This window comes from Oncorhynchus nerka, linkage group LG20 (assembly GCF_034236695.1).
Source record: "Oncorhynchus nerka isolate Pitt River linkage group LG20, Oner_Uvic_2.0, whole genome shotgun sequence".
In the NCBI taxonomy this organism is placed as follows: domain Eukaryota; kingdom Metazoa; phylum Chordata; class Actinopteri; order Salmoniformes; family Salmonidae; genus Oncorhynchus; species Oncorhynchus nerka.
In genome coordinates this window covers 70610018-70632394 of record NC_088415.1, presented here as the reverse complement: position 1 = coordinate 70632394, position 22377 = coordinate 70610018, and the positions used below count along the sequence as shown (strand labels likewise).

Here is a 22377-nt window from a genome sequence, read left to right as displayed (position 1 = left end):
TATAATATCAGTAGGCCTACTCTTATATCGAGCAGGTGTTTTCTTGCAGGGTCAAAGTGGTAGCTTTGATCAGATCAGATGATGGGTGGTTCGTGGCCACCAGAGGCTCCAGTTGCTTCATGGATTGATTTAGAATCAGCAGGCACATAAATATTTCTGATAGTACCAAATCACTCCGAGGGGACACAAGTTGAGCTATGCATATAGAAATACTGATTTTGAAACAATGCTTCATCTGAAAGGTATTTGGCAAAATTAGCCTACTGTAGACTATTATACCAACGATTTACAAAGTTTTATTGCACTCCTTGAATTCGACTAATCGTTTTCAGTAGGCTTGAGCATTTATGCATTTACAGACAAAGGCACTTATTTCATAGGATAACTCATTTTTCTCTTGTTGAACTATGTATTGTGGATTTTGGAAAACGAAATGTGAGAATGTATTTGTTCAGGCTAACATACAAGCTACATGTACACAAATATAATTTATTGAGGCAATGCTTCATGTTCATCCATGAAAATATAAGTCAGTTCACATAACATTAAACAATCATTGAAAAAAAACATGTTTAGAAATACATTTTTCACAGATTTTTCACACTATTCTAGACGAATAAATTCGACTGGTTCATGATAGGAGGAATACATCAGATAATAAATAAGAATATACATGTATGGCTCCAGTGCCCAAAAGTATTTCCATCTTTAAGAACATTGTGTCTGTGAAATGGTCTCAACTTTGTGACATTCCAAGGGGATGAAAGGAGTTTCTGTCCAGCAGCAATGTCCCTATGTGGTATAGAATGTCTGAGTACCAGTCTATTCCATCTCTCTGAGGGATTTCCTCGCGCTCTTTGACTAGACCTGTCAAAGACATCAACGCGTGACCCAACCGGACTGGTGCAAAGGCCCAATGCGCCCATTTGTGGTCCTCGATTACCGCGTAACAGCTCGCCAAAACATGGTCAACTATGATGGTTCCTTGTGAAGTCACTGGTGCATAAGATCCCTCGTATTCTTCCACGTAAATCCTTTCCACGGTGACTGCCTTTAGGTGGTCTAGTGCCTCGTCCACGACAAACACCTGTTGCCCAGGTTTTACATTACTGGCAAACACTGCAGTCATATCGCCATCCGTAACGTTATTTGTGACGAAGACAAGGTGTGCCGGCGTCAGTCTTAACTTTCTGTTGGGCTTCTCCGTTTCAAAAACATAAAATTCTCGACTTGTTACTGGATCTCGGTCCATGAACATAAGGAAATCGCTAGATACAATATGTCCTTCTTTATCTGCAGCTAACACTTTGTCGCCCACCTCCAGTTCCTTTACCAGCTTGCTCCGACCATCCTCGAGAAGAACTGAGGCGGATCCTGGGAAGCAGCCACCCGATTTTGCAGCAACTGAATTTTCTAGAGAAGAGCGGAGAATACATATAATTAAATAATACAGAATTTGGACCAAGTCACTATTGCCATATAAATGTATAAATGGAAACCGAATGACCTGGACAAATATGAGACCTACTGCTCTAACAAATGGGGCATAGCAGTTGATCGGCTACACTGCAACATGAGTCACAGGCATTGTCTTATAACTTTGTAACAACAAGGCACATACATAGGCCTATCGAACACACAACTTAACGAATACATTGTTTTCTTGGCATAGCTACGTACCACGTATGTAATAAACAGTTCATGAACGGTTGTGGAAATAATGACATTTTTGGACAACATTTCAAATGTACATACAGTATTATTATTATTTGTTCATTTGTTATTTACCTGCTTTCACAGAACAATGAATATGGGCTTTGGATTCATAATTGACCCAGTCGAAACCCGCCTCTACTGCGAGCCTGGATAACATTCCATACTTGTTTTTATCTCTGTCAGAGGTGGTGATATCTACAGCCCTTCCTTCATAGTGTAAAGATTCCTCGAAATGGTGTCCATCCTCGTCCCAGCCTTCTGTCACGCGCAGCTTCACTCCCGGCCACTGATTCATGACTGAAATAGCCAAAGAGTTCAGTTTGTCCTTACATCTCTGAAAAGGAGAGAAAGATAATTGAGATATCAGGAAACACAAGGGGTTAAACAGGAGGGTCTCACACGCACACACACACTCAATATCGGTCTATAGCATGTACAAGACCGGGTGAAGACAGAGTCGTATATAGAAGCATCTGTTGATTCATTTTTCGATGTTACATTATTTTTTTATGATTCTTATCATATGTGTGTGACTCATAGATATATGTAGAGGTTGCATAACTTTCATTGCACGCTTGAACGAGCATCAAATGCAACTGACCACCTCAGAGACCCTGCGGCTGTCATCGGTCAAATTAAAACATACAAATCCCAAGCCACTTTCGATCGATAACTGAGTGGTACTAAAAAGTAGGCTATTGTTCAGTCAGATTTTACCAAGTCATAATTAGAGGAAAAAGTTGTCTATATAGGTCTTGGGCTCCTGCCTCCGAACTATGCAAATTAAGCATAGATCCACAGGCAATACATAACGCAACTGTTTAGGATAAAATGACAAATTACATCTATTACATCAACTAAAATCAGTTGACCCATCTACACATCAGAATTAAGTTTAAATATCAGAGTCAAATTCAGAAGGAATCCTCTCTCTCTCTCTCTCTCTCTTTCTGCGTCCGTGTGTGTAAGTGAGAGAGAGGGAAAGAAAGAAAGAATGAGAGCGATATACAGACAGAGACAGACAGATAAACAGAGGCAGAGATGTAGGCTATTGTTAATGCCTATTGTTATGGGTCCAGCTGAAAGGATAACTTGTTATTGATAGATCATAGACTTACTGAACGACTGAGAGAGGGATGGGAGGGAGGGAGGAAGGGGGGGGGGTAATCTATAGTTCAAGTGTATCATAGCCTAACATTAACCGTCTAGAACCAACCCCTTTAATGAGTTGTAGCAGTCGTGCACGGGGCATCCATAACGACGTCTTAATGTTCATGCTCGGATAAGCCCAACTGGAGACATAAAGGGTAGAACTGTCCATATACAGAAATAGTCCGATATGGTGCATAGATCGATTTTAAGCCATTTCAAACTATCAAAGCCTACATAGGTTTGCATAGTAACCATAAATGTCATTCGTCGATGTTTAACAACTGTCACTTCAAACTGAGCTGTCATTCATTATTCTCGTGCCAAATGATCACCCAGGACTCACAAGATGCATCTCCACGCGCTTACTCAATGTCTCACTATACGTCTTACTATCCCCACCTGTGTCATAAGTCTGTCAGCATTAGTGTTTTCCTCATCTTTGAAAATAATGTCAGGATTGTAGTTTGGTGTCAGGTCTTTAAATCTTTCAGAGTTCCTTGTGATCTTCCCTTCGTATTTGCCACTGGCCCCAAGGGTCTTCTCTGCCACGTTGGGAATGAACTGCTTGTAAACCAAAGGCTTCAGTTTTTTCGGATGTCTTCTTTTTCCATATCCCCTACCTGGACCACAGGCGAAGCCAGCGGATACTAAAGACAGGCAGATGAAGCCCACAAGCGCAAGTCTTATCGACATCAGCATCATGTCCATTGGATTAATTGTCTTTAGGTTCCTGTGGTGTAGGCTGACTATGTCCTCTCGCTTATCTCGGAGTATCTCACTCTCTACCCTGTATCAGTTTCCTCGTTTCTTTCTCTCTACTCTAGAAGGAGGATGTCAAACGACCCTCTACTGAAGCAGGTGCCGTAATGACAGTTATGTTGTATGTCGCTGCGCCCAGAGCACATTGTAGCTGTGCTGCTGCTGCTTCAGAAATCGCTGTTCGACAATGGATAGCCGTAGCCCAGACTCCGGTCCAGACGCGTGAATGAGTTGGCTTCATTCTGCTCTAGTGCTCTATATTTGATAGCTCGTCAATGTATGTGAAGTAAAGAACCTGATTGGCTCCACTTGACAACCCGATTTTTGCTCCATGCTATTCAAATAGCAGGGTTGACAGTGTCAATAGGCCACTTAACATTCATTCCTGATTAATGACACTTTTTTTGTATTATTATGAGATACACTTGAATTATATTCATATTGAAAGAAATTATTGGGAGGTGGGAGGCTCGTATTTTTTTTTATTATAATGCCGGCTCACGAATCCCGTTGATGATGTGATGCCTGGGGCAATTGCCTCTTATGCCTACATTTAAATCTGCCACTATGGTCTGCATAGTCATTTCGATGCAGGTTAGTTGCACAGAGAGCATATGCAGGTCAGAATACATTAACTAAGGAGCATGTGAAGTGAGGGACACAGTCGTCAAAAGTAGTGAATTGTATAAGAAATAGGGTGCAATTTGGGAAGCAAACGGAATGTCCCTCAATGGGGATTAACATGTAGGGGAGTTTATTGCAATCTCCCTCTGCCTCTGGACTTCTGTGCCTATCACCACCAGTCTTCCAATGGCAAGCATCTGTAGGGCCAGCTGAACTTTATGGATCAGCAACTGCTCTTACACCAACAATGGCTACTAATTCCAGTGTGACAGCAAAACAAGTGAATGGGATTTCTGTGTACAGTGGGGAGAACAAGTATTTGATACACTGCCAATGTTGCAGGTTTTCCTACTTACAAACATGTAGAGGTCTGTCATTTTTTATCATAGGTACACTTCAACTGTGAGAGACGGAATCTAAAACAAAAATCCAGAAAATCACATTGTATGATTTTTAAGAAATAAATGTGTATGTTATTGCATGACATAAGTATTTGTAGTATTTGTGACTTTAGTACAAAATCTGTTTTCTAGAGGAGGCACTGCTACCTGTACTACTCTGGCATTAATATGTATTCACCTTGCTTAACCACATGTTGTACTAAAGTCATGAACACATCCCACTGGGCACAGATACATTTTTGTAGAATGACGTATGAACTAATCCATAGGGCAACCGGTGTGAAATGGCTAGCTCGGGGATAGGGAACTTGTGGCCCATGCGACCCGCATTTGGAAGGCCCTCGGATCAATACCCACCCCCCAAAAAAGTGTGTTGTTTTTCAATTATTATTATTTTTAGGAACTTAGGCGTGGTCTCAACTTACTGTTGTGAGTTAGAATAGTAGACTACACAAGGTGCAATTTGAAATTTGGTTGTGCATCAGTAGTTTTAATCTTGTTATGCCAGTTACTGATAGTCACTCAATTAGCCCATGTCAGCTAACATTTTTTAAATTGCTAAGTTAGTTTAGCATCCATTTACATTACATTTACATTTAAGTCATTTAGCAGACGCTCTTATCCAGAGCGACTTACAAATTGGTGCATTCACCTTATGACCTCCAGTGGAACAGTAGTGCATCTAAATCTTTTCAGGGGGAGGGGGGGTGAGAGGGATTACTTTATCCTATCCTAGGTATTCCTTAAAGAGGTCTAGCCATCTAAACTTGTTATCATGGTGGAATTACAGGCCGGAGGGGCCCCCATTGATTTTGTTAGTCAGTCTCACTCAGATATATTAAAAACTGCAAACAATTCTCTCCACCCTATGGCAAAATGTGTAGAATTGTGGTAAAACAGCAAATTTTCCTCTCCGCCCCATGGCAAAATTAGTAGAATTGCATGAAATGTGTTGTAAAATTGCTAAATCTTCTCTCAAATAGTATTGCATGGTATGCCGAAACTTCGGTACTTTTTCGTTTTTCGAACATAAAAAACGATTCGATACTAGAATTTTTGTTACTTTCGGTACTTCTGTCAAATGTGTCTCACGTCATATACGGATGGATTGAAAGGATCGAGTCTATTAAGTTGCCCATCCCTGAGATAGCTGTTAGCGGTGCACACTAGTAGCGTTTCAATCGGGAATGTCACTCGCTCTGAGACCTTGAAGTAGTTGTTTCCTTGGCTTTCCAAGGGCCGCGGCTTTTCTGGAGCGATCGGTAATGATGTTTCGAGGATGACTGTTGTCGATGTGTTCAGAGGGGCGAGGGACAGGGATAGAAGTTACAATATCAAAATGTTTAGAATTAAAGTAAAAAAAACTGTTTTAACAGTAGAAAACTGCTTTAAAACTGCGACACTTTCTCTCAGCCTCATGGCAAAATGTGTAGAATAGCATGAGATTAGCATAAAAAGCTACGGTTAAGGAGGAGGAGTGAGACTTGACTGGGTGAGGTCTGAGGAGGAATGACAACGTTCCAAAAAGCTAAATAACCTTTAGAACGATGTTGCAGGTGGACAGATTATCGAAAGTATGTTTGTAGAAATACACTACATGGCCATAAAGTATGTGGACACCTGCTCGTCGAACATCTCATTCCAAACTCATGGGCATTATTATCAAGTTGGTCCCACCTTTGCTGCTATAACAGCCTCCACTCTTCTGGGAAGGCTTTCCACTAGATGTTCGAACATTGCTGTGGCGACTTGCTTCCATTCAGCCACAAGAACATTAGTGAGGTCGGGCACTGATGTTGGGTGATTAGGCCTGGCTCGCAATCAGCGTTCCAATTCATCCCAAAGATGTTCGAAGGGGTTGAGGTCAGGGCTCTGTGCAGGCCAGTCAAGATCTTCCACACTGATCTCGACAAACCATTTCTATATGGTCATCTCTTTGTGCACAGGGGCATTGTCATGCTGAAACAGGAAAGGGCCTTCTCTAAACTGTTGCTACAAAGTTGGAAGCACAGAATCGTCTAGAATGTATGCTGTAGTATTAAGATTTCCCTTCACTGGAACAAAGGGGCCGAGCCCGAACCATGAAAATCAGCTCCAGAGCATTATTCCTCCTCCACCAATCCTCCACCAAACTTTACAGTTGGCACTATGCATTAAGGGAGCTAGTGTTCTCCTGGCATGTGCCAAACCCAGATTCATCTGTCGGACTGCCAGATGGTGAATGCAATTCCACTGCTCCAGAGTCCAATGGTGGCGAACTTTACACCATTCCAGCTGAAGCTTGGTATTGCGCATGGTGATCTTAGGCTTGCGTGCAGCAGCTCGGCCATGGAAACCTATTTCACGAGGCTCCCGACGAGCTGTTCTTGTGCTAGTGTTGCTTCTAAAGGCAGTTTGGAACTCGGTAGTGACTGTTGCAACCAAGGACAAACAATTTTACGCGCTACACGCTTCAGCACACCGAGGCAGCTCTAACAGGGCAGAAATTTGATGAACTGACTTGTTGGGAAGGTGGCATCCTATGACGGTGCCACGTTGAAAGTCACTTTGCTCTTCAGTATGAGCCATTCTACTTCCAATGTTTGTCTATGGAGATTGCATGGCACAATTTCATACACCTGACAGCAGCGGGTGTGGCTGAAATAGCCAAATCCACTAATTTGAAGGGGTGTCCACATACTAGTGTATGGGGCAATGATTTTTTTTGTGTTGCAGCACCATAGCAAAATTAATGCTGTGGAAACACTGACAGGTAGGCCTACATATGTTCTTTTTTAAAATAAAAATATATATAATTATTAACCCCTCTTCAGAGGACAAATATCTTTGTTTTTTTATAGCTTTTTTGCTTCATCGACATTCATTTTACATACAGATGAAGTAGGAAGTTTACATACACCTTAGCCAAATACATTTAAACTCAGTTTTTCACAATTCCTGACATTTAAAAATTCCCTTTCTGAGGTCAGTTAGGGTCACTTTATTTTAAGAATGTGAAATGTCAGAATAATAGTAGAGAGAATGATTTATTTCAGCTTTTATTTCTTTCATCACATTCCCAGTGGGTCAGAAATTTACATACACTCATTTAGTATTTGGTAGCATTGCTTTTAAATGGTTTAACTTGGGTCAAACGTTTCAGGTCGCCTTCCACAAGCTTCCCACAATAAGTTGGGTAAATTTTGGCCCATTCCTCCTGACAGAGCTGATGTAACTGAGTCAGGTTTGTAGGCCTCCTTGCTCGCACACGCTTTTTCAGTTCTGCCCACAAATTTTCTATAGGATTGAGGTTGGGGCTTTGTGATGGCGACTCCAATACCTGGACTTTGTTGTCCTTAAGCCATTTTGCCACAACTTTGGAAGTATGCTTGGGGTCATTGTCAATTTGGAAGACCCATTTGCGACCAAGCTTTAACTTCCTGACGGATATCTTGAGATGTTGCTTCAATATATCCACAGAATTTTCCATCATCATGATACCATCAATTTTGTGAAGTGCTCCAGTCCCTCCTGCAGCAAAGCACCCCCACAACATGATGCTGCCACCCCTATGCTTCACGGTTGGGATGGAGTTCTTCGGCTTGCAAGCCTTCCACTTTTTTCCTCCAAACATAATGAAAGTCATTTTGTTTGGCCTAACAGTTCTATTTTTGTTTTACCAGACCAGAGGACATTTCTCTAAAAAGTACGATCTTCGTCCCCATGTGCAGTTGCAAACCATCGTCTGGCTTTTTTATGGCGGTTTTGGAGCAGTGGCTTCTTCCTTGCTGAGTGGCCTTTCAGGTTATGTCGATATGGGACTCGTTTTACTATGGATATAGATACTTTTGTACCTGGTTCCTCCAGCTTCTTCACAAGGTCTTTTGCTGTTGTTCTGGGATTGATTTGCACTTTTCGCACCAAAGTACATTCATCTCTAGCAGACAGAACGCATCTCCTTCCTGAACGGTATGACGGCTGCGTGATCCCATGGTGTTTATACTTGCGTACTATTGTTTGTACAGATGAACAGGGTACCTTTCGTTTTGAAATTGCTCCCAAGGATGAACCAGACTTGTGGAGGTCCACAATTTTTTTTCTGAGGTCTTGGCTGATTTCTTATTGCTTTTCCCATGATGTCAAGGCACTGAGTTTGATGGTAGGCCTTGAAATACATCCACAAGTACACCTCCAATTGACTCAAATGATGTCAATTAGCCTATCAGAAGCTTCTAAAGCTTCAGAAGCTTATTTTCTGGAATTTTCCAAGCTGTTCAAAGGCACAGCCAACTTAGTGTATGTAAACTTCTGACCCACTGGAATTGTGATACAGTGAATTATAAGTAAAATAATCTGTCTGTAAACAATTGTTGGAAAAATTACTGTGTCATGCACAAGGTAGATGTCCTAACCGACTTGCCAAAACTATAGTTTGTTGACAAGAAATTTGTGGAGCGTATGTAAACTTCTGACTTCAACTGTACATGGTACTTTTATATTAAGCAGTCACATAACAATAATACATTACCAAAAATAAGCTCTTTAATCCCACCCCTCAGCCACTCTCAGCCCACCTATCACCATAGATCACCCTCGATTGGTTTCTATGTGCCATATATTTTTCAATTGTGCTGTGATGTTTTACATTTTTTTAACCTTTCTAATCGCATAGTTACCCACAGATTTTGAGCTAAAGATGTAAAATTTTCCTACGAGTATTATTATACTATTTATTGACTGACTATGACTTGCCAAATCGCCCAACATTGCTATTAGTAAGGTTCATTTTAGGTGCATGTTGTGATTTTTTTAAACCATATGGCCTAGGTACGTTTATTAATAGGAAAAAAATATCCAATAGCAGAGACGCTCTGCATTATCGAAACACGCAGTATATAACAAGCTGTAATATCTCAGTAGGCCATCTCTCAATTATATGGTGTTTATGTTTTATTCATTTGTAAAGGACATCATTTGAGTCATTAAGAGGCGGAATTCAGGAATGAATTGTTAAAATGTTCCGATTAAAAACAACATTGATCCTAATCCTCAAACTATGTTAAGAGTCTTAGAAGGACTCAAATACTCAATCCGTAACATTTTCAAATGAGGACACTCTCTTTAGTGTACTGGTGGTGGAACATAAAAACACATGGGACAAAGGTCGAAGAAAATAAATGTAAGAATTGAGTGTAAGGATCTCAAGTGTTCTAGGTTGGATTGTGCCTATGAAGTTAATAGAATGGTTGGAAACCTTTCCCGTATACCATGACACCAGACTTACACAGACAGATTTCTTGGTCATTCGAGCTCAAAAACCTACCATGTCTACCTTGAATTAGTCTTTTAGCATGAGGTAAGCCATACTCTTCACCACTGGCACTCTTAAGAAACAAATGACATCACCCCCAATGCTCAGACAGGATACTACTCTCGATTAAAGACGGATAAATAAATAAAAGAGAGAGGCCAATTTGCAGATTGAACATTTCTTGAGTAAGTGTGTGATTTAAAGGCTGTTTGCTGCAAAACCAGACTTCACCTCAAGTCCCAGGGTACCTCAGGACACGGTATTCTTTCAACCTACCAATTAAGTTTAGCTTCATACAACAAAACAGAATACTACAAACATAAGGCAATACTGTCTATAATCCCCATATGCATATTGCTCTAAAGATTGGATTATATTTTCAATGTGACCATGGGCCTGCCTAATGTCTAGAAAAAAATGTAATATGAAAAACTGTGACTGGCATACCGTAGGTCTACTACAGTAGGTTTGTCTGTACTGTAGTTGGTTTGTTGGCAGAAGAGACATACACAGACTCACTTAGATGTGGGCTCCATAACTGGCCTCGTACAAAGCAGCTCCAACTGGGTGAAAATACAATTTAGGAACAGACTACAACCCAAATGGAACTACTATATAATCGTCCAGTCCTGTGAACAGTGCACTGCTTATCCAACAAACCCAGTTGTAGATTTACAAAAGTGACATATCTGTGTATGCAGTGTTCCTTTCCATTGCTGCTGGTCACATGTATCCATCATGGACCAGGATGAAAATGAGCACCTCCAGTTTAACAGAATGAATGCGCGCCATGTAGCACCACACACAGAACAATGATGTCCAACAGCCACAACAAACTGTGAAATTCAAAAAATAGGCCTATCCTTGAAATTCCATGGTAATTCATCAGAAATCATCTAATTATGTTTTGAAACTACTTTATGTTTTATTTTAGTAAATGGTAGAATTCCACAGTGTCCGTAACCCTTATTAGCAGGTCAAAAATGTTAAGCTGTTTCCATGTTGTTTTTTTCCTTCCTTCACTTACCATAATCCTGTATCCAAATGAAGGTGCAAGTGTTTGAATATCCTCAATAACCGCAATACATTATTCTGCATTAATAGATTGACACTAGCATCTCCAGCCTCAAACATCTAATCAACCATTTCTCCATAAATAGTTGACTATTGTCTCTAATTTGCACTTAAGTGCTAAATTACCCATAGGGAGACAGAAAGGTTAAGCTGTTGCAAACATGTTGAGTCTTTTTCCTAGGCAATAAAGAGGCTTAGAGTCATTTGTGTCAACTGGAAATCCCAGGCGTTCTTTTCAATTAGTGGAACAACATGAGAGAATAGTCTTTCCAGAGGTCAGTCTACATCTGTTCTGTTCTGGGGTCCTAAATGGCACCCTATTCCATAGTGGAGCACTATAAAATGAATAGGGTTCCATTTGGGACGCAACATGGGTCTGATGTGATGTCTGGGGTGGCCCATGGTGTCCTTTATTTCACAATCTCATTACTTAGCAGGATAATAATATTGTTCCGAATGAATGGTAACCTCTGAGTGACACCATTCTGCTTGTTTTTTAGGCATTATTCACTTACAGGTAGGGTCATTTTGGACATTGCTTTGTACAGTGTTATTTGTAAAGAGATCCTTACAACTGATGTCTCAATTTTATTTAACTAGGCAAGTCAGTAGTCCTTAGGTATTCTGGATGCAGGTCAGCTGCTTCTATACCCTCTCCAGCTATTCCTTTCTCATTTCATCCTCATATTGTCCTTTTACGAGCAAGTGAATCTTCAGAACCATTCGTCCAAGCCAACTGCAGTTAAGAGAGGAGACACTGAGGTACTATTTTCATCAATCAAAACTTGGATCTGTGGTTAGATGGAACAGTCTATTGCTATAGCAACCACTCTTTGCCGGGAAGAAAAGTGGCTGGCAATTCCACAAGGTGAAGGAAAAGACCATTGTGAGGTGGGCAGGATAGACATAATCAATAAAGCCACGAATAATGAAGATTAACTGTGAAGATTAACCTTCCTCTGAAAGATGCCTCCCACCTGAACCACAGATACAGTAAAGAGAAAAGTGTATGTTCATTTGGCCTATACGAATGTATGAAATGTGTTCAGTGTTTGATATTTGTTTTTGCATAAAGTGCATTGCTTATCACTGTCAATATCAAACTATAAATTGTTCAGACTTATCACCACTTAGACCTACCTCATCCATAAGTATACAAAATCATTGAAAAAAGGCCCTACTAAGCTTGACAATAACCATAATGATGAGCAACCTATTAAAATGTGCCAATGTTGACACAAGTTCCTCATACTCACACACCCAAAACTCACAACCACAGGATTTTTGCTCAGCTATAGTATATCAAGTATTCCACACCTTATTCCTCTGTTGAGTCTTGTCTCATGTTCTAGAGCAGGAGCCAGAACAGTGTGAAGAAATATAACACTTCCACCAAAGTAAAACAATTTAGACAGAAAAAACCCTTCAGCAAACCATTTCTCCTTTCTGACTGACACCTGTGGTCATGGCCCTTCCATGACGTAATTGTAGATGTATTGTATTAGAAACGTATTGTGCTAGCCTCATGTATGCGGTTCTTTTTAACAAGTGATGTATTATGCTCGGGTCCTTGTCTTTTAAGAAGAAAAGAAATAGGAGGAAAGTGAAGATTGTTATAATAAATCCTCCACACAAAGCTCATTCATGGGGACATTTTCCTTTCGCTTTACAGTAGATATCTAGTTAAGTCGGACACATTCTCTAGTGCTGAAGGGGAGAAAAGGTCACCATAGGTTCCAGAATGTTCTTGACAAGCCTTTTGCAACAGTTGCATGCTAATTAAGGCAATCATTTTGCAAATCCACAACAGGGTTTGTTGGGTAAGCAATGTACTTGCATTTAGAAAAATCTTTAACAACTTACTGGTAAATGTGATAACCACATAGTGTCTACACTAAATAAGTAATCAATCTAACATTAAGGAAACATTTGAGTTAACTGTTGGAAATTGGATATCACTAGAAATGTGGCTGAAATTGTGTTTATGTAGAGTTTTCTAACATGGAGCTAGAGTATGAAATTATTCTAATCCTCTTTCCAATGCAAGCAACTACTAGGCAATGATATTACGAGAAAAAAACAACGCCGCCATTTTACAAACATTCAGATAAAATATGTTATCCTGTTTCGGTCAAAACCACTTTCTCATCAGCGTGACTTTAGGGCCCTTTAAATGGCCCATTAGAGAGAACAACACGGAGTATCTGCAACTCTGCACTGAACGACTAGCAAAAGAGGATTTTATGGGAAATGTGCAGAGGAATTTGTGCTAATTCTTGCCACAAATGAGATTAATTTCTATTTCATAATCTTTTTCCCAGCCACCATTCAATGGATCAGCATATGAACCTCATAACCTTTCACGTCGACATCACCAACCAGTGTTAAAATCGATAAGTTCTACCAATAACGCGTCAGTTGAATCATATTTGTATAGACAGAGTGTGCAAAGCTGTCATCAGGGCAAAGGGTGGCTACTTTGAAGAATCAAACATTTTAAACATATTTTGATTTGTTTAACACTTTTTTTGGTTGCTACATGATTCCATATGTGTTATTTCAGAGTTTTGATGTCATCACTATTATTCTACAATGTATATAAAAAAATATTTAAAAAATAAGAAAAACCCTGGAATGAGTAGGTGTGTACAAACTTTTGACTGGTACTGTATGTTCCCCAATGCCTGAGTGAAACATTTTGGGAGCTTCTGTATTACAGTAAAGTACAGTACAATACAGTAGAGCAAAGTATAGTTCAGCACAGAAGGGCACAGTAGAGTATAGTACAGTATAATGTACTGTATTGCACCCTACTTTACTATAATGTACTCAACTCTACTGAACTAAACTGTACTCTACTGAATTAAACTACTCTATTGTACTCTGCTGTACTCTACCGTACTGCACTCTACTGAATGAAGTTGTACTGTACTTTATTGAATCAAACTCTACTGTACCCTACTTTGCTGAATAAAACTACTGCCCTGTACCATACTGTACTCTACTGTACTGAGCCGTACGGTACTGTACTGTGCTGTTCAAGCTTCTGAAACATTGCCTATACGCCTATTATTTGTTCAGATTTGGTCAGGTCCGGGAAGACCAAATGTGTACTTGTTTGGGGGTGGAGCTCGTTAGAATAATATCCATTTACATTTTGGTCATACAGCAGACACTCTTGACCAGAGCGACTTACAGTCAACTAAGGTAGATAAATAACAACATATCACAGTCATAGCAAGGAAAACATATTTATGTAACCGATACTGAGAATGTGATTGTTGTTGAAGTGCTCTGTTGGTTTATTCTGGAGGTTGGACTACTTTGAAAATCATCACTGACAGTTTTAAAGCTGTAATTTATTTTATTTTTTGTATTAATAATAACAAAACATAAGTGCATGTGACAGATGGAAGCAATAATACATAATATATGTTGCAATCTTCGGCTCCTGTTTCCTACATTAAATGGATTGAAAAATAATTTGTTATATGATGTTTATTTAATTGAGAATACACTGAGTGTACAAAACATTCAGAACACCCTGCTTATATTGAGTTGCACCCACCTTTTGCTCACAGAACAGCCTCAATTGGTAGGGATATTGACTCTACAAGGTGTCAAGTGTTCCACAGGGATACTGGCCCATGTTGACTCCAATGCTTCCCACAGTTGTGTCAAGTTGGATGTCATTTGGGTGGTGGACCATTCATGATACACACGGGATACTGTTGAGCATAAGCATAAAATACCCAACAGCGTTGCAGTTCTTGACACAAACCATTGCGCCTGGCACCTACTACCATACCCCGTTCAAAGGCACTTAAATATGTTGTCTTGCCCATTCACCCTCTGAATGGCACACATACACAATCCATGTCTCAAGGCTTAAAAATCCATGCACTGATTGAAGTGGATTTAACAAGTGACCTCAATAAGGGAGCACATCTTTCACCTGGTCAGTCTATGTCATGGAAAGAGCTCTAGTTCATAATTTTTTCTACATTCAGTGTATACGTTGCATTCGGAAAGTGTTCAGGCCCCTTGACATTTCCCAAAATGTTAACGTTAAATCCTTTAACATTTTTGAAAATCAATATTAGTGTATCTAAACACAATACCCCATAATAAAAAGCAAAAACGTTTTTTTTAGACATTTTTAGAAAATGTATTAAATATAAAAAACAGATACTTATACCTTAGTATTCAGACCCTTTGCTATGTGACTCGAAATTATGCTCAGGTGCATCCTGTTTCATTGATCATCTTTGAGATGTTTCTACAACTTCATTGGAGTCCACCTGTGGTAAATTCAATTGATTGGACATGATTTGGAAAGGCACACACCTGTCTATATAAGGTCCCACAGTTGACAGCGCATGCCAGAGCAAAAACCAAGAAATGAGGTTGAAAGAATTGTCCATAGAGCTCCGAAACAAGATTGTGTCGAGGCACAGATCTGGGGAAGGGCACTAAAAAATGTCTCCAGCATTGAAGCGCCCCGAGAACACAGTGGCCTTCATCATTCCTAAATGGAAGAAGTTTGGAACCACCGAAGACTCTTCCTAGAGTTGGCTGCCTGGCCAAACTGAGCAGCTGGGGGAGAAGGACCTTGGTCAGGGAGGTGACCAAGAACCCAATGGTCACTCTGACAGAGCTCCAGAGTTCCTCTGTGGAGATGGGAGAACATTCCAGAAAGACAACCATCTCTGCAGCACTCCACCAATCATGCCGTTATGGTGGAGTGTCCAGATGGAAGCCACTCCTCAGTAAAGGCACATGCCAGCCTGCTTGGAGTTTGCCAAAAGGCACCTAAAGGACTCTGACCATGAGAAACACGATTCTCTGGTCTGATGAAACCAAGATTGAACTCTTTGTCCTGAATGCCAAGCGTCACATCTGGAGGAAACTTGGCACCATCCCTACGGTGAAGCACGGTGGTGGCAGCATCATGCTGTGGGGATGTTTTTCAGAGGCAGGGACTGGGAGACTAGGCAGGATCGAGGGAAAGATGAACGGGGCAAAGTACAGAGAGACTGGGGCGAAGAATATCCTTCCAACAGGACAACAACCCTAAGCACACAGCCAAGACAACGCAGGAGTGGCTTCGGAACAAGTCTCAGCCAGAGCCAGGACTTGAACCTGACTCAAGAAGACTTGATGTAAAAATGTGATATTTCATTTTTAATTTTTTCATACATTTGCAAACATTTCTAAAAACCTGTTTTTGCTTTGTCATTATGGGATATTTTGAGGGGGAAAAAGTTAAGGGACCTGAATACTTTCTGAATGCACTGTATATGCAATTTAAATTTGGCCATAGAATCCATGACCAAAGAAGATGTATTTTCAACATCTGTTTCATTCAGAACTGAAGATTACTCTGATTTCAGCATCTGTAAAAAGAAATTCTACGTATGGAAACGTCTTTTCAAAGATCGGAAAATACACATTTTCTTTAATTCAAAACCAATAATTAATCTAAATTCAACGTCTGGAAAATACATGTTTTCAACTTCCCGAAAATATGTATTTTCACCTTTCATTCAGAACCTAAAATGAACCTAACTGGTATTTTAGATGTATTTCCAGCGTCCTTTTGATAAATACTTATTTTCCACCATAATTTGCAAATAAATTCCTTAGAAATCCTACAATGTGATTTTCTGGATTTTTTTTCTCCATTTTGTCTGTCATAGTTGAAGTGTACCTATGATGAAAATTACAGGCCTCCCTCATCTTTTTAAGTGGGAGAACTTGCACAATTGGTGGCTGACTAAATACTTTTTTGCCCCGCTGTAAATCAAGACTGTGTGAATGCATGAAACTACAATACAGGCGGGATGTTCTACAAAAGTCAGATTCTATAGACAACATACTAGAATTGAGTTACCACTCATCTAAGTCTGGTATCCGTGCTTGCAGTGCTTGAGGGGTCACTACAGACCCAGGTTTTATCCCAGGCTGTGTCACAGCCAGCCGTGACCGGGAGACCCATGACGCGGCGCACAATTGGCCCAGCGTTGTCCGGGTTAGGGGAAGTTTTGGCCGGCCGGGATTACCTTGTCCCATCATGCTCTAGCAACTCCTTGTGGTGGGCCAGGCGCCTGCAAGCTGACTTCGGTCGCCAGCTGGACGGTGTTTCCTCCAACACATTGGTGTGGCTGGCTTCCGGGTTATGCAAGCAGTGTGTCAAGAAGCAGTGCGGCTTGGCAGGGTGGTGTTTCGGGGGACGCTTGGCTCTCAACCTTCGCCTCTCCCGAGTCCGTAGGGGAGTTGCAGCAATGGGACAAGACTAACTACCAATTGGATATCACGAAATTGGGGAGAAAAAGGGGTAAAAGTAAGAAAAAACAATTGTATGAAAAAAATAAAGGCAACAGAAAAAGTTAATGGTTTGGACAGGGGTCTCTGATCGTGCTGGTGAACGGTAGCTGATGCCGCTTTCAAAACAACTGGGAACTGGGAAATTTCAGACTTCTGACTAAAGTGCATTCAAAACAACTAGGAATTCTGGAAAAGAGCTCTGATTGGGAAAAATGTATTTGAACGGTCATCCAACTCAGAATTCCAACACGGGAACTCGGGCCTCTTTCTAGAGCTCTGATTTTCCGACCTGAAGATGACTGACGTCATGATTTGACCTCGTATTTTTCCAAGTTCCCACTTGTTTTGAACACAGCATGACAGTGTCGGCTAGAGATGACGTGCAGGAGCTTCCTGCAGGAATTTGTAGTCTTGCTGAGGACTTCTCTGTTGCTAATTAGCATTTCATATTTTTGAGTAAATTTAGGCGAATATATTGATAAAACTCACCTTGTCCAAGAGAGAATTACATGGCTATCAAAACGTCACCCCAGGGTAAGTCTATACGAAACACAGACCTTATATGAAGTAGTTCTAAAATCCCAGATGCAAAAATGAACGGGGAAAAAAACGATTGAAACGATTACCTGGTTTTACCACTAGGTTTTATGGGTATTATGACACGTCCACTGTGCCGGACTATAGTGGGTCAATTTCCGCAACTAAGAGTGTTGAAGCGCGGAGTTCAATTTCTCTGCTGTTTTGGTCCCGCTGTGAACAGCGTAAGGCGAACCCGTGCACATGCACAGATACTGTGTGAGAGCAGCTTTGCATCTCGCTCATCTCAATATCTACGGTGCTGCTCGTGGCAACGTCATTTCATTGAGTCTAGTTACCTTTAAGATTGATGCCATCATTTTCTGTCCATTATAGCAACCAAGACTCCATCAGATGATGTGAGAAACCTACATGTATAGAACATATATCGTTTTTATATGTTCCCTACAGGTTATAGAAAAGAGCAGAACTCTCTCTATACAGGTTATTGAAAATGTGCTCTTTTAGTATTTCTCCAATAGGATTCCTCAAGGAGAAAGTCCCCCACTACTATGTCAAAGATAATAAAACTAAAATACTTTAGTAAATACTACAGTATACTATAACTTGTAGGGAACAGAATATATGGTCTATACCTGGCATGTATGTTTCTCACTTACAGGTCGCAACAAATTGGGATATGGGGGATGGAAATAGGCAGGGTATATGTAAATTAAATACTGTAGTATTTACTATAGTTAAAAATATATACATCTTAGGAGCCCTTGGTGTCCTTGGCAGACCATAAAGAAGCTACGGCTAGCAATTATTAAAATATACATACAGATGTAGGATCTTAATTTGACCTATATTGTCACAGAAAAATAACCCTGTAGCAACAGGATTTGAACGTTTAGTCCATCATGTTGCTTGATTGATGGTTAGGCAATTAGCTGGCCAAAAGTAGGCTACATGAAAAGTGCAATACGGTTAATATAACTTGTATGTTTTCACTGAATTGATGCAAATCACGAAGCTCATCAGAATTTCCTCCAAATTCTCAGCAACAAAAGGGCGATCAAATTAGGTTACTACATCTGTACCATGACATTTTTTATTAAAAAGTCAAGACCACTTGGAATCGAGAGCAGCAAGGTCCACCTTAAAGTATGTGTGGGCCTATGTTTGTTCTTGATATTTTTTTATTTTAATTGCAAGAGATACATACATAGAACGTCCATTTAACCAGTCATAGTACTCTATTACAGTCATTGTATTTCCTTTTTAATGGATTGTAATGGTTACCCACTGTAAGCAGCTTAAGGACAGCACAACTGGCGTGATATATCATAAATTTGAAGTGCCTCATAACGTTGCACATAGTAGACCATCAAACTCACACACCCGTGTATGTCTCTCTGCAATTATCTGGTCTGAGACCGGTGGTCGCTCAACAGTCACCTTGCTATAGGACAGGTAACTCAAATGAACTCGTAGGTAAAATACCATAGTAGTTTTAAGTGACTATAAATCTGACATGAGCCAGTATGTTCTCAGTGTTGCACACAAGATACTTGTACTAAGTCCACATAAAATGTTAGTGTATTGTGTTGATATGCTATTTAATTGAGACATGTTGAAAATGCAATAATCCTTCTCTTATAGCTTTTTTCAAACTGTCAGGTTTTTATAGGTTTCTTGCTTGATTTACTATTGACAAGAAGCTGAAGCGAATTGGCAAACAACATTGTGTGATGTATGAAAGCATGACAGGGTGGTAGGCACAAAGTGAGAAGAGAATTAAGGAAGTGTGCAAGTGTGCATATGAAGCCATTGGACTAAATCGAGTGATTGATTCCTGTGTACAGAATTACAAATTTGCTTGAGTTTAAATACAGTGATTTTATTCCTTATACTGTACATCAGGAATAAAGTACCTCACATTCTTCAAAGTAAAAAATGGGTTGCTAATGCAGCATTTCATTAACATGGAGGAAAGAAAATGGAAAATCCATTAGAAAATGATACAGTGGCAAAAAAACGTATTTAATTGTAAAATATTGATCTACGTTTTATGACAAATTAACCTCCCAGGAATGGGTGTTAATAGATTTTGAAACAACCATTAATAGCACATAAAACATTTATGGTTGTGAGCATATCATGTGCTAAAAGAAATCATTTATTTTGTTCATACTGTAGGCTTGGACAAATACAGGAGCTGTTGGCTGCTGTAATGGCAGAAACTATGATTGAATGTTTCAGATAACATGTTCCTAGAAGCTATATTGATTGTTCATTGTCTTGGAGAAGGAACAGGTTCCAGTTTCCATTACTTTGAGGGCAAGAATCATATATTGAGAGAAAATTACATTTACATGACTATATTGAGTGAAAATATTGGTAAAACTTCTGGTCGGTCTGCCACACGATACACTCTTTTTCATGGTCCTTCAAGCCGGATATGGATAATGATCATGTTAACATGATGCCCCCAGGCAACATCCATGCCTACATTTGATGTAAGATATGTTAGTGTGACTCCGGAGTGGGTTTTTGCTATGGTGTTCAAAGGCGGGAAAAGTCTTCGGAAGAGGAAGTGATGTATAGCTTTCCCAGCATATTCATGAGCTTGTGAAAGGTTATGGCCAAATGTGAAAAATGTGTTAGTGTAGTTCAGCAGAATGGTTACCCACTTGGACCTCATGCTATTAAAAAAAACAGTCAAGGTCTACAGTAATGGAGTCTTTTGAGAAAGACTCATGAAAAGTTTGCATCTATGGGAATTTAGCGCCATTGCATCATTAATTGGCACTGGTTGTTCTCTGAGAGTGAGCCTTCCAGCTACACTGCATCGCCCCCGCTGTCTGCCTCTGCTGCCAGCCAGTGCCCATGTACACAATGCCAGTTTAATTAATGACATCACTAAAAGGTTTGGCCCACTAAAGTTTGCAACCTGTTTAATATCCTAAGTGCCTCTGCACCTCTCTCAATCTCCCAAAGGTACAATATGAAGAGGGATCAATCAATACTAGCTAGGCCTAAACCTCCATACCACCACCTACAGCATTAGCAGCAGCTCCTCCCCTCTCCCAAATAAGTTGAAAGATATCACCTAGTTCTTACCCAAAGTCTGAGACATATAGACAATTACAATCAAATCAAATGTATTTATATAGCCCTTCGTACATCAGCTGATATCTCAAAGAACCAGGCTATGTGGGGTGGCCAGTCCTCTTCTGGCTGTGCTGGGTGAAGATTATAACAGAACATGGCCAAGATGTTCAAATGTTCATAAATTACCAGCATGGTCAAATAATAATAATCACAGGCAGAACAGTTGAAACTGGAGCAGCAGCACGGCCAGGAGGACTGGGGACAGCAAGGAGTCATCATGTCAGGTAGTCCTGAGGCATGGACCTAGGGGCAGAGAATCCCAGTGGAAAGAGGGGAACCGGCCAGGCAGAGACAGCAAGGGCGGTTCGTTGCTCCAGAGCCTTTCCGTTCACCTTCACACTCCTGGGCCAGACTACACTCAATCATATGACCCACTGAAGAGATGAGTCTTCAGTACAGACTTGAGACCGAGTTTGCGTCTCTCACATGGGTAGGTAGACCGTTCCATAAAAATTGAGCTCTATAGGAGAAAGCCCTGCCTCCAGCTGTTTGCTTAGAAATTCTAGGGACAATTAGGAGGCCTGCGTCTTGTGACCGTAGTGTACGTGTAGGTATGTACGGCAGGACCAAATCAGAGAGATAGGTAGGAGCAAGCCCATGTAATCCTTTGTAGGTTAGCAGTAAAACCTTGAAATCAGCCCTTGCCTTGACAGGAAGCCAGTGTAGGGAGGCTAGCACTGGAGTAATATGATCAAATTTTTTGGTTCTAGTCAGGATTCTAGCAGCCGTATTTAGCACGAACTGAAGTTTATTTAGTGCTTTTTCCGGGTAGCCGTAAAGTAGAGCATTGCAGTAGTCTAACCTAGAAGTGACAAAAGCATGGATTAATTTTTCTGCATCATTTTTGGACAGAAAGTTTCTGATTTTTGCAATGTTACGTAGATGGAAAAAAGCTGTCCTTGAAACAGTCTTGATATGTTCTTCAAAAGAGAGATCAGGGTCCAGAGTAACGCCGAGGTCTTTCACACTTTTATTTGAGACTACTGTACAACCATTAAGATTGATTGTCAGATTCAACAGAAGATCTCTTTGTTTCTTGGGACGTAGAACAAGCATCTCTCTTTTGTCGGAGTTTAAAAGTATAAAGTTTGCAGCCATCCACTTCCTTATGTCTGAAACACATGCTTCTAGCGAGGGCAATTTTGTGGCTTCACCATGTTTCATTGAAATATACAGCAGTGTGTCATCCGCATAGCAGTGAAAGTTAACATTATGTTTTCGAATGACATCCCCAAGAGGTAAAATTTATAGTGAAAACAATAGTGGTCCACCGAAATGTACAGTTGATTTGTCAGAGGACAAACCATTCACAAAGACAAACTGATATCTTTCTGACAGATA

General features: G+C 40.3%; 1 protein-coding gene across 1 annotated transcript; it reads right to left on the bottom strand.

The window, feature by feature from the left end:
* Window positions 1-469: 469 nt before the first annotated feature.
* On the bottom strand, window positions 470-3834 carry LOC115101782 (tiggy-winkle hedgehog protein-like). The gene is made up of 3 exons (XM_029621250.1): window positions 3268-3834; window positions 1789-2050; window positions 470-1413 (listed from the first exon to the last, which is right to left on the bottom strand). Exons 1-3 carry the CDS (start codon window positions 3574-3576, stop codon window positions 737-739), a joined length of 1248 nt encoding a protein of 415 aa, XP_029477110.1. The 5' UTR covers window positions 3577-3834; the 3' UTR covers window positions 470-736.
* Between the last annotated feature and the right edge of the window lie 18543 nt (window positions 3835-22377).